This window comes from Tupaia chinensis, unplaced genomic scaffold, assembly GCF_000334495.1.
Source record: "Tupaia chinensis unplaced genomic scaffold, TupChi_1.0 Scaffold139466_1, whole genome shotgun sequence".
Classification (NCBI taxonomy): Eukaryota; Metazoa; Chordata; class Mammalia; order Scandentia; family Tupaiidae; genus Tupaia; species Tupaia belangeri.
This window is the reverse complement of record NW_006199351.1, coordinates 736,770-750,629: the sequence shown is the minus strand read 5'-3', so window position 1 is coordinate 750,629 and position 13,860 is coordinate 736,770. Positions and strand designations below refer to the sequence as shown.

General features: G+C 36.1%; 1 protein-coding gene across 1 annotated transcript in view; it reads left to right on the top strand.

Annotated features, from left to right (window-relative positions):
- LOC114004650 (cilia- and flagella-associated protein 47-like) overlaps positions 1-13,860 on the top strand; it is a 66,692-nt gene that overhangs the window by 33,134 nt on the left and 19,698 nt on the right. Inside the window, exons 8-11 of the mRNA XM_027765700.1 lie at positions 1,886-1,980; positions 3,240-3,399; positions 10,642-10,837; positions 11,902-12,111. Of these exons, the coding sequence (XP_027621501.1) occupies positions 1,886-1,980; positions 3,240-3,399; positions 10,642-10,837; positions 11,902-12,111 (661 nt within the window). The remainder of the gene's footprint in view (positions 1-1,885; positions 1,981-3,239; positions 3,400-10,641; positions 10,838-11,901; positions 12,112-13,860) is intronic.

The following is a 13,860-nucleotide window of genomic DNA, read 5'->3' as shown; positions in this document are numbered from 1 at the left end:
CTTAAACTCATGCCTGGCGCGTGTGCGTGCGTGCCCAAGATCCCAAGAGAAGAATGGAGGAGAAGGGACTGTGGCGTGACTATCCCCTCTGGGGGGTGATTTCTTGCTTCCTGTCTCTCTGTCTCTCTCTGTCTTCCTGGCGAGCACATGCGCTCTATAGCAAAAATCTCTCCAAAAAAAAAAAAAAAAGAAAAGAAAAAACTAAAAATATTAGAAAGTAAATTTATGATGTGATTCCTTTGTGTATCATTTAAATTGAGAGTTTGCATTATTAAATGTTGATTAATAGTACGGCTATATTCTCAGATATGTGACTTTTGCTAAAAAATACAAGATAGAATTAAAACCAGGTCAGTTTAATACTTTATTGTGTGAAAAAATTTTGAATAATTAAGGCAAAATATAGATTGTTAAAATAAAATACATTGAAAATAAAATGAAACAATGACAATTTAAGGAAATATTTTTATTCTAAACAGAGGGGTTACTAAAGGACTAAGTAAATGACAAGAAGTTTATCAAAATTTTTAATTATTGCTGAATAATTATTCACTCACATCTTCCAGATATTTAAGGATAAAAGTGATATATTCTGAGAAATATACTTTTGATAGGTTTTGGCTTTATTTTTATTTTTTTATCATATCCACTCAAGCATTTTTTAAGGCTTTTGCCATAGGGTGTGTATGCTCACTGGAGAGACAGAGAAAGGCAGTGAGAGGGAGAGTAAAAATCACCCTCCCAGAGGGGATGGCCACATCATAATCTCTTCTCCTCCATTCTCCTGAGATTTGGGGCACACTCAAACCACAGACAGTCATATAGGAGTCTATCACCATAACCACAATGGCATCTGCTGGCATTTAAATATTTTTATTAAATCAAAAAGTCTATAGTTTGTTTTTATCGTTGCAATATTAAATTAAATTATCTTTAACTATAGAGTAATGATGAGTGTCAAATCATTTAATAATTGTATGTGGTGTCTAGTAAGAAAGGCCTCACAAAGGTAGCATGTATAAGATAGAAATGCATTTCAATGTCATTTGAAATACAGGATTAGAAATTCCATAGCTGGTGTGGAGGCTCCATGAAGTTAGTCTTTTCTGTTGTTTTAAAAGTACTTTTTTTACAGATACCTTTCTTTTTTTTTTAGTAATTTTTGCTATAGGGAGCACGTGCTCGCCAGAGAGACAGAGAAAGACAGAGAAAGGAAGTGAGAAATCACCCCCTGGGGTGGGGAGTGGCAATGCTGCAATCTCTTCTCCTCCAATCTACTCTTGGGATTTTGGGAATGCACGCACATGCGCCTGGCGTGAGTTTTAAGCTGCCAGGTCTGGGACTCAAACTGTGGTCTGCCTTGTGGGAGTCCAGCAACGTAACCATTACATCATCTGCTATTCCCAGATACCCTTCTTTTAAATCTTCCATAGAATTGCTGTTAACTACCAGAACTTTCAACATGATATGAAATGCCATCTTTATATTTTTTTCTGTATGCAAGAAATTCTTCCATATTTTTGTTCATTTCTTTGTTGGTCAAACTCTAGTGTGGATATTACTTTAAGTATCTACTTTTTTCTTAGTTCAATTTTAAGTTTATTTTATACTTTTTTATCATTTCAAGGGAAATTTTCTTTTTCTATTTATAATTCCTTATCATTAAAAAACTCAAAAAGCAGAACTGTGGTAAACCAAGATGTTTTAGAAATCTTTCAAAACATAATTTGATTTTCTGGTTAGGAATATAAAAACAAAAACAATTGATAAAACAAATATTATTTTATTGTTTCATGTTGAAAAGTATACTGTTTATGAGCTTACATCTATTAATATTTTATCAGTCTATTAATATTTTATCTGTATGTTTACTTTCTTCTCATAGTATTGCAAGCACCATTGGAATTATCCAGTATTGAGTTTGTATTCCAAGTCCCTTTACATGAACTAGATACTAAAAACAAGGTCACAAAAACTCAGGTATGTGATTATGTTTTTTGGTTTAAGATGATTATCTTGAAGCATGAGTGTTTTAAAGTATTCCTTATGATTATTTTCTAAGAGGTAATTTTTAAAGTATTCACATTTAGAGAAAGAGCTCTGAATTTTATAAATACATATATGTGCAGATATAAGTAAGAATATTCAGGGACAGTCCTGTGGCCTATTGTTTAAGGGAGCCAGATCTCATATGGCTGACTGAAGTCTGAATCCTATCCCCAGTGGCATGAAAAACATGCCAGGCATATGTGTATTTATGCCTAAGATATTATCCAGATGGGGAAATGGAGAAGAAGGGACCATGTCCCTTTGGGGGTGCTTTCTCCCTCTTCATATCTCTGTCTCTCTCTAGCAAGTACACTTACTCTCTGGAAATCAAAAAAGAAATAAATTTTTTAAAAACCAATAGGTTAAAAAAAGTATATTTAATATCTATCTACGTTTTGCATGAAGTAATACTTCACCTATTTATCGTTGAATTTTATTCTATTGTATGGTGCACCACAATTTATTAGTTGAAGGAAACAATTTTTTTTTCTTGCAGTGTTTGTGATTATGAATATATCCATTAATAAATATCCACATACAGGTTTAATACTTCACCTATTTATCGTTGAATTTTATTCTATTGTATGGTGCACCACAATTTATTAGTTGAAGGAAACAATTTTTTTTTCTTGCAGTGTTTGTGATTATGAATATATCCATTAATAAACATCCACATACAGGTTATTGTGTAAACATAAATGTTTCATTCACTTAAGTAAATACAAGTAAGATGTCTGAGTCATAAGGAAGGTGTTTGTTAACATTATAAGAAATTGACTAGCAGTCTTCTAAATTGGCAATGCTATTTTGCATTCTCACCACTAATGAATGATAATTCTTGTTACTCTGCATCGTTGTTACCTCTCATATCTGTATTTATATGTTTATTTTACCTCAATCTCTATTCTTTGTGCATTTTTCAGTTTTTAGATCTGTAATTTTTGCTTTCCAAAAAAGAAAAAAAGGAAAAAAAGAACGAAGCTTGAGTTTGCATCCTCCCCTCCCCACAAAACAGACTATGAACATATTTTCATAGCACTTTGTTTACCTATCATCTTTAAAGCATTTTATCTGTAATTAACATTTTTAGTCATTTGATTGTGTGTAGGCCTGCCAATTTGCTATGGTAATACAACTAAATTTTATACTGTCTATTATAATAAATTTTTTCTTTGTGTGTGTCTGAGCAGGATCTTGTCCTACGTAATATTTCCAAAAAAAATGTGCAATGGAATTTGGATCTTAGTAGTACCGGCAAACTTTTCAAAAAAGGCATATTCAAGTTTAGTGTACTTACTGGGAATCTGAAACCACATGAAAAGTGCAGCATTTCCATACATTTTTCTCCAAGTATGTACTTTTTTCCTATTTTCGTGGCTTTAATTTCTATGTATCATTCATATATAATTTTGTCATGTATACTAAAGTTTAAATGGTTTGTTATATTTTATTTCAACAATTTAAAATAGTGGAATTATATCAATCTCATTTTTATATTTTAAAATATGTAATTAACCAATAAGGATTGTATAATATATATTTAGTTTGTACAACAGCATGATTTGATATACATATTCATTGTGTAATGATTACCACAATATAATTAACTAACACATCCATCATGCTCATGCTATGCATTAGATTCCCAGAACTTGTTCATTTTAAAACTGAAATTTTGGGGAGCAGCAGTTAGCATAATGGCTATATCGCTGGACTCCCATGTAGTTGACTGCGGTTCAATTCCCAGACCTGGTGGCTTAAAACTCACACCGGGCACGTGTGCATGCGTGCCCAAGATCCCAAGAGGAGAATGGAAGAGAAGGGATTGCGGCGTGGCCATCCTCCCTGGGGGGGGTGATTTCTCGCCTTCTGTCTCTCTGTCTCTCTCTCTCTGTCTGGCGAGTGCATGCGCCCTAAGGCAAAAACCCCTCCAAAAAAATAACACTGAAATTTTGTATCTTTTGACCAACAACATCTCCCACTTTTCCCTGCTCCTCTAGTTCCTGGTCATCAGTGCCCTACACTGTGTTTCTATGGCTTTGTCACTTTTAGTTTCCATATCAGATCATGGAACTTTTGTCTTTCTAGGTCTGGCTTATTACACTTAGAGTAGTGGCCTCTAGGTTCAACAGTTTTGATGCAAATGGAAGGATTTTTTTCTTTTTTAAGACTAAATACTCTTCTATTGTATATACAGATGCCACAATTTCTTTATTCATTCATCCATCAATTAACACTTAACTTGTTTTCATAGTTTAGCTATTGTGAGTAATATTACAATGAATATGGCATTACAAGGATCTTCTCAACATACTGATTTCATTTTCTTAGAATATCTTCCTAGAAATGTACTATTGAGGGACCAGCAGTTGGCGTAATAGCTATGTTGCTGGACTTCCATGTAGTCGACCACGGTTTGAGTCCCAGACCCTGTGGCTTAAACACGCACCTAGTGTGTGTGTGCGTGCATGCCCAAGATCTCAAGAGGAGAATGGAGGAGAAGGGATTGCAGTGTGAGCATCCCCCCTGGGGGGGTGGTTTCTTGCTTTCTGTCTCTCTGTCTTGCTCTGTCTGTCTGGCGAGCACATGTGCACTATAGCAAAAAAAAACCCAAAAAACAAAAAGAAAGAAACAAACAAAAAATGTACTATTGTTGTGCTACTGCAGCAGAGCTTTCGTGTGTGTGCGTGTGTTTAATTTGCCAGAGAGTGCATGCAGCAATCTCTGGAGAGAGACACAGAAATCCCTTCTTCATTTCTCCCTCTTTTCAGGATTTTGGTCACACACACACACAGGTCCTGCATATTTTTTAAACTGCCAGATTGGAGACTTGAACCACACATTCAACATGCAAGATTCAGCCTCCTTAACCACCAGACCATGAGCTAGCCCCACTGTGGTTGCTTATCATTTATCTGATGATTAGAGATGTTAAGCATTTAATATATATATGCTGGATATTTGTATATCTTCTTTTTTTTCTTTTTTTGGAGAGGTTTTTGCTATAGGGCACGTGCACTCGCCAGACAGACAGAGAGAGACAGAGAGATAGAAAGCGAGAAATTACCCCCCAGGGGGGATGGCCACACCGCAATCCCTTCTCCTCCATTCTCCTCTCGGGATCTTGGGCACGCAGGCACACGCGCCTGGCGTGAGTTTTAAGCCACTGAGTCCAGGACGCGAACCGCGATCTACTATGTGATTGTCCAGCGACATAGCCATTACGCTAACTGCTGGTCCCTGTATATCTTCTTTTGATCCACATATATTCAAGTCATTTGCCCATTTTTAATAGGGTTGTTTTCATGTTATTGAATAGTTTTAATTTCTTGTATATTTTGGATATTAGTCTCCCCTTCTATATATGCATTACAAATATTTTCTTTCAATCTGTAGATTGACTCTTCACTGTATTTATTATTTCCTTTGTTGTACAGAGCTTTTTAGTTTGATGCCATCTTATTTCTCTGTTTGCTTTTGTTATCTGTGCTTTTGTGGTCAAGTTGGAGAAATGTTTGCAAAGATCAATGTCATGGAGCTTTTCCCCTATGCTTTGTTCTAGTAGTTTGATAGTTTCTAGTCTTTCTTTTAAGTCTTTAATTCATTTTGAGTAGATTCTTGTACAAAGGGTGAGATAAAGTCCATTGTATATACATCATTTAAAATAATGTAATGTGGCAATTCTGGAAAACAGAACCTTACCTCCAGTCAGTATTCGTTATTGACGTTTTTGGTTTATTGTTATTGTTGTTATTATTTGTTTGTTTAGTGGTATTCCTGGACTGATTCTGTAAAGTCTTTGTTCTTTTTCCTTTACAACCATTGAAGTCTTTTCATTTAGTGCTCATATAATGATCAAACATAGATTTCCAAGACTAGAAGACGCCATAATGTTTATGTCACTGGACTCCCACTTAGCTGACTGCAGTTCGAGTCCCAAACGCACTGGCTTCACTCTCATTGGGTGTGTGTGCATGCGTGCCCAAGATCCCAATAGGAGACTGGAGGAGAAGGGATTGTATTGTGGCCATCCTCCCGAGGGGTGATATCATGCTTTCTGTCTCTCTGTCTCTCTGGTGAGAACATGCGCCCTATTGCAAACATCTCTCTTAAAAACAAAACAAAACGTAGATTTCCTTAAATGCTTTAAACCAGGTATCAATATTTTGTTGAAGGATTCTTCACATGTCTTCGACATTCCAGTAGTTTATAACTCTGACTTGACTTTGTGTATATTTTTGTGCAATATGTGTAGGTCAACCCAAAGTGAGATATTAGGATTTTCTTAGTGTTTCCTGGTTGTGTGCACTGGAAATATATCAGAGCTTTTAAAAGTCCCTAATATCTAACACCTCAGTTTTTCCTTTTAGGTTTTTGCTTTGCCTCTCGTTTGCCATAAATGGTTTTACTACCTCCAGCAATTACAGTGTTAAATCATTTCTAATAATTGTTTATGACAAACCCAATGTAGTATTTATACTTAGTGAGTTCTGACTCAGATCAACTAAAGGAAACTGGAATAGGGCTTTTCGTGGAAGTTCCCAGACCAGTCAAATAGTGATAACTTTCTGGAGGTGGGATTATTTTAAAAATTCCTAACTACATTGAAGTTAAGGCTGCTAAATTTTTTATTTTTTAGAGTTTTTTTATTTGTTTGTTTTGCTGTTTGTTTTTGGTATAAGGCACATGCACTTGCTGGAGAGACAGAGAGACAGAAAGAGAGAAATCGCCCCCCAGGGGGGATGGCCATGCCACAATCCTCCTCCATTCTCTTCTCAGGACCTTGAGCATACATGGACATGCTTCTGTTGTGAGTTTCATGGCACCAGGTCCAGGACTCAAAACACGTGGACTGTGGGAGTCCAGCATTGTAACATTGTAACCATGTAAACATTAAGCCATCTGCTGGTCCCAAGGCTGCTAATTTTATTCTATTATTATTATTTCTTTTAATTCTTTTATTTATTTATTTATTTTTTTGGGGGGAGAGGTTTTTGCTATAGGGTGTGAGCACTCACCAGAAAGAGAGAGACAGAGAGACAGAAAGTAAGAAATCACCCCCCAGGGGGGATGGCCACGCCACAATCCCTTCTCCTCCATTCTCCTCTCGGGATCTTGGGCATGCATGCACACACACCTGGCATGAGTTTAAGCCACTGGATCCAGGACTTGCACCAGGGTTGGCTATGGAGGGGTCCAGTGACATAGCCATTACGCTAACTGCTGGTCCCAAGGCTGCTAATTTTAAAGATATCACTGAACTGGAGAGAACAAGATGAAAGTAGAAGTAAAAAGACCAAAAATCATATTGGTATTACAGAAGTTTAGTTTAGTAGTTTTCCTTAAGTAGATGTTTCTTGCATTGTTAGAAAGCTTTGATTAATTTCCAGAGTTCTGAAAGTGTTGATTTTGACAAGTTTTACCACTGTTGATTTTGACAAGTTTTATCAATGTTGTCATTGCTTTTATAGAGGAGTAGATATTTAGAGATCTTAACTCCACCATTCCCAATAATGTCACCTAGAAATTAATTAGATATTTACCTTATACTTTCTTTCCTTAAGTTTTTGAGCACTTAATCCTTAACTTCTATGTTAAAAATGGCAGTATTTACCTCTAATCTATTTCTTTTAAAGTATGGGAACAAGAGGTGTTTCTGTGCCTTTATAGACTTTAAGTTAATCAAAATTGTTCCAGTCACTTGTTTAGAAAAAGAACCAAAGCTGTTGAACCGAATTAGTTTCCTGTCATGAAAACTTGAACAGTACTATGTTGCTTTTTGGACTTCAAATTTATTTTTCTATTTTCCATTATAGTCTGAACTTATTTTGATTAAATCCAAACCATTGTTTAACCTCTTTACGTGGCATCCCACTTATGTATAAACAGCTATTCATTCCAGTAATGTTTTAAATGTAATTTCTGAACTCCATGTGGCAAGTTTTGGAGTGTCAGGGTCATAAGTGCAAAAACAGTAGCCTATTTAGTTTCTCCTATCCTTTTGAGGTATGGTGGTTTCTACCTCACTTAATATTTCTTCCTACTGGGCTCTTGGACTGTTCTTGCACTGTCCTATAAGATCTGGCATTATCTTCCAGCATGCATTGGCAAGTGATTACATGTCTGTTCTGCCATTTTGTCCTCCTGGAATATGACTACACTGTGAGCTTCTTTTCCCAAGCCATAATCAGGACCTTGATGTGTTCCTTTATTTTATTTGCCTTGTCGAGGTAACTCTTGCCAGAAATATAACTCTAACTGGGGACAGATTATACTTTCTCCCCATTTAGGCTAAACTGGTTGTACTGGCTACAGAGAAAGACTGCCTTATGTTCCCAGGGATTTCAAACACTTTAATAAGGAGCTTGCTTTAGTCTGAATATTTGTACCCCTGAGATTCATATATTGAAACCTAGTCCTTAATGTGATGGTATTGAGAAGTGGGAGCAGCATGTGCTATGGTGGTTAAAGCAGCTGGATCCCACATGGCTAACTATATAGTTTGAGTCCTAGATTTAGCAGCTTAAGAAACACTCTAGGCATGTGTGCGTGCATACTCAAAATCTCAAAAGGATGGTGAGGATGCTTTCTCTCTCTTTCTCTCATGAGAATATATGCCCTCTGGCCAAAAAAAAAAAAAGTCAGTCCTTTCGGAGTTAATTAAGTCACCACTCTCATGAATGGGATTAATGTCCTTATAAAAGAGGGCCTAGGGAATTTGTTTGCCCCTTTATACCGTGTGAAGACACAATGAGAATATACCATCTATGAACCAGAAAATAAGCCCCCACCAGACAGTGAATCTGTCAGAGATTTGATCTTGCACTTTCCAGCCTTTAGAACTGCGAGAAAGAATCTATTTATAAGCTACCCAGTTTATAATATTTTGTTATAGCAGCCCTAACAGACCAAGACAATAGTTTTTACTTTTAATTTTCCCTTTATTGTCCTTCCTTGAACTGCTACAAGGACCAGAAGATTTGGACTGGTATAATATTTGTTATCTACACTAACGTCTACATAAACCTAAAACCTTTTCTGAATCTGAGTTGTTTTTAAATCTAATTTCTGTTACTAGACTCTCACTTAGTTAAGTTTATCCTTAGATCTCATGTAAATGACTCCAATATTAGGCAAGCTTGATATCCAGAATACACATAGCTTGGACGACCCCTGCTGCACGAAAATATGTAATTTTTCTAGTAACAATGAGTTTCAGAAAACGAAAGTATTGGCATCTAGCTTCTTCAAGCATATGGAGCAAAGAAGTATTTGAAAAACATGTAGGAAAAATTTTTTCATTGTTGTCTCTTTTTGAGAAAGTCTGTACTGATATGTGCTTTTAATTGAAAGCATGCACTTTAGTACTTTGATAGTTCATATACCATAACTAAGAATACCATATTCTGTTGGACCATATTAGGTTCTCATGACTTTCCTGAGGATCTAATATTTCCAGACTATTTTTCTCGTTAAATGTTGTAGTAACTTACCTGTCATTCTTCCTAGTTAAGTTTACTTATGAAACATTGGGATTGCAATCGCTTGAGTATGCTGGTTAGGCCTGTCCAGAGCCTCATTACTGGTCTTTTCCATCCATCGTCCAGTTGTGGGTGTTGGCTCCTGACAGGTTATGCTTGCCCCCTTCTGTAGAGGATTGCCCTTGACTAAAGGAAGATGCCTCATTAAGAGATACCTGGGAGGTTAAGCACCATCACCACCATTACCTCAGGTAGCTCAGCCACTCACAATCTCTCTGATGAGTTCACATCCCACAGCCCCCTGTGGAATTAGATCAAAACTAAACCTCTAGAATCACAACTTATCATAGGTGTTTGCCCTGCCCTATACTGTTTCTCTTCTTTACCTACAGATTTCTTGTGAGAATAATCTACCATAAAAATCACTTGCACCAGAATCCCAAATTCCTTTTATCTTAGTATATCCCTTTCTTAGGAGTTCCTTGGGATACTAATGGCAATTGTCTTAATTCATCTTCACATTGCGCATACTAAAGGGATAAGTAGCTTCTAATACTACACAGAAAGCAAGACCAAAGAATGTCTTGTTTCACTATTTCTCCAAGGTATACTTATTTTCTTAAAGTAATGACAATCTAATTAAGATTTGCTCCACTTCTAGACAAGGTACATTTAAAAAAAATTTTTTTTTTCCTTCAGCAACACCTCATTGCATGTCTTAAATTATTCTGGGCAGTCCATTCTAACTCATTAAGATATAATATCATAGTACATTATTTTTAAAAGAAAGTTTTGTAATGGAGAGTGTATGCTGGCCAAAGAGATAACGAGAGACAGAAAGCAAGAAATTACCCCCTCCAGGGGGGATGGTCATGCCACTATCCCTTCTCCTCTTGGGATTTTGGGCATGTACACACATGCGCCCAGTGTGAGTGAAGCCGCCAGGTCTGAGAGTTGAACTGCTGTTGACAACATGGGAGTCCAGCGATGTAACCATTATGGCATCAGCTGGTCCCAACATTATAGTACATTTTAATATTTAGTAAGGTTTAAATTGTGTAAATATCTTTGCATATGAACTAATATAAATACTTTTAAATTTTTTCATTAGATAAACCTAGAAAATACAAGGTTGATATCCCTATACGTTTAAATGAAAATCCAACATGCTATAGAATATTATGTCTGATTGGAGAGGTAAAATCACCCAAGTTATTGTTTCACCCTGCATTTGTGTGTTTCACTCCTGTTCCTTTGGATGTGACAACTACAATGAATATCAGTATTTTGCCTCAAAATTATTTCAGGTAAATGCTTAATATGAATTCACCGCTTCCTTATTATATGTTTTTTTGTTTGTGCTTGTGTCATATTAAAGTTATGAGTAATGTTTGACTTGTTTCTATAGTTGGGAAGAACTATTGCAATATTTCACTATATGGACTAGCTAGGTAGCACATGGTGATTAAGGTGGCTGGATCCCACATACCCAACTGTGAGGTTTGAGTCCCAGACCCAATGGCTTGAAAACAAGCTAGGTGCATGTGTGTACCTGCCCAAAAACCCAAGAGGAGAATGCAGAAGGGATTGTGGTGCGGTCATCATACCCTGGGGAGTGCTTTCTCACTTTCTCTTTGTCTCTCTCTAGCGAGTTCACATGCCTCTATCACAAATTTTAAAAAATAAAAATATATATTTCACTATACATTGAAATTGAAAAAAAAAAACTCTTATCTCACAGTCATTGAATTTTCTTATAAATTTTTTGAGTATGTCTCTACTTATGGTATAAAAAGCAACTTTTTATTATATATTTTATATATTATAGATGTATAATTAAGTATATAAACATTAAGTGACATCTTTGAATAGTAGTGTTTTAAAATATATTCATGATATTTTATATGTATATAAGTGCTTAAGAACAGCCAAAATTTGAAATAATATCCACATGTATATGCATCTATTAATACTATTTAGTCTAAATGCATTAAAGCAGTAACTATTAAAGTGATACTTTTGGGTATATTATTATCAGAATATATTTAAGAACAACAATATTTATATTATAGTTGTGATAAAAATATATTGTATTTAATCAGGTGTTTTATTGCTTTTTTAATATCTATAGAACAAAAGAACCATTTGATCCTCTCACATGATTCTCTATTAAATTAATACATTATCGATCTTACTTATACTGTAACTAGAAAAGAAAAGGATGATTCAAAGATATCTTTAATAATTGAGAATATTACAGTAAATATATATTGTTTTCATTTTTCTGATGATTCAAGAAACAGATAAACATTCATTTAAACCCAATTACTTACAAGTATTTTGAGCTTTCTTTCCTTTTAATTTTAAACAGAAATTCAACTCTAAGTGTCCAGATTCCCACAGCAGGGCTTCCTGACAGTGATGAGATCCCCCCTCTTTCTGTGAAGTTTACAAAAGGCAGAGTCATCACAGGCTCTCACAGTGGAATTAACAATGAGCCCCCCTGCCACATCAGTTTCACATCATCTAAACCTGTGACATTTCTCACCGAACTACTTTTCCATGATGACAAAGATAACTGGTAAGAGATCTAAATGTAGATTCTTTTGTATCTGAGTGAAGAATAATAGGCGTACATTCTACACCATTGTATAATGTTGAAAAGTGAGACAACTATTGATAATATAATGACTTTGGACATAGTTTTTCAAAATTCCAAAACTAAGCTTGTTCTCACAAGAAACAGTATAAGCGTGGTTACCAACATGCCTAGCTAGGCTCTGAAGCTAGGCTGCTGGGATTAAATCCTAGCTTTACTCATTATTTTTTTTTTCACATTTTAAAAATTTACATTTAATTTAGAACATCTGTATAGAACATCTATACCGAGTACAAAATGTTTTTTCCCATTATGAATACAGTACTTATCAGTGAAGTCATAGATATTACTGTATACATCATCATCAACAGATAAATTTTCATTTTGGTTTCTGTTAAATGTTTTTTCACTGATCCCCTCCCTTTCACCCCTATTACCCGCTCCTTCCATACTGTCTACAGTATTCTCAATTGCCCTCCCTGGTATTCATGCTCAATCTCTCTTTTTTTCCACTTTTTTTTTCTGTTGTTGTTGTTGTAGGGCGTGTGCACTCACAGAAAGACAGAGAGACAGAGAGACAGAAAGTGAGAAATCACCCCCCGGGGGGGTGGCCACGCCACAATCCCTTCCCCTCCATTCTCCTCTCGGGATCTTGGGCATGCACGCACACGTGCCCGGTATGAGTTTAAGCCACCAGGTCCACGGTTGACTACATGGGAGTCCAGCGACATAGTCATTATGCCAACTGCTGGTTCCTCAGTGCTCAATATCTCTTATCATAAAGAAAATGCAAATCAAAACCCCAATGAGATACCACTTAACCTTGGTCTGAATGGCTAAGATTAAAAAAGTAAAGAATAAGTACTGATGTGGCTGTGGTGGAAAGGAACTCTCCTACACTATTGGTGGGAATGTAAATTGGTACAGCCACTGTGCAGAATAATATGGAGGTTCCTCAAAGACCTACAAACAGAACTGCCATATGACCCAGTAATTCAACTCTTAGGTATCAACCCAAAGGACAGGAAAACCCTCAACTGGATAAACACTGCCTTCGTTAACCTTCCTATTGGGCCTCTCAGTTTTCTCCTCTGTCAAATGAGATGGTAGCAGAACTGGTCTCATTTGTTATGACAAATTGAGTTAGTAAGTATTGATTAACTGGACAGGAACTGATACAAAGGAAATGCCAAATAAGCATTAACTAAAGGTAAGAAACATCAGCATATCGGTTTTTCAATATTGTGGCTTTGTTACATGTTGCTTAACAAGCTCAGGGAAACTCAGATATACCACAGTGAAACCAAAAGCCAGATAAACCTTGTTGAAACCATATATATATATATATATATATATCTTTTGGAGAGGTTTCCCTTCTCCTCCATTCTCCTCTTGGGATCTTGGGCATGCACGCATACGCGCCCAGTGTGAGTTTTAAGCCACCGGGTCCGGGACGCGAACCATGGTCGACTACATGGGAGTCCAGCGACATAGCCATTATGCTAACTTCTGGTTCCCTTGAAGCCATATTTTTGAATGGCTTATCTTATAGGACCAGAAGTACCACTTTTGCATTCTATCCTGAAATGATTTGACTAACCAGATGCCAAGAGGTTGAAGTGTAGAGCAGTAAAGCTTGTTAAAAATGTTTACAATGAGAAGTAGCATCAGGGTAAATTGTATAGTATAAATTGTTAGTGTATGTACTCTATGCTCATTTATTAACTGTCA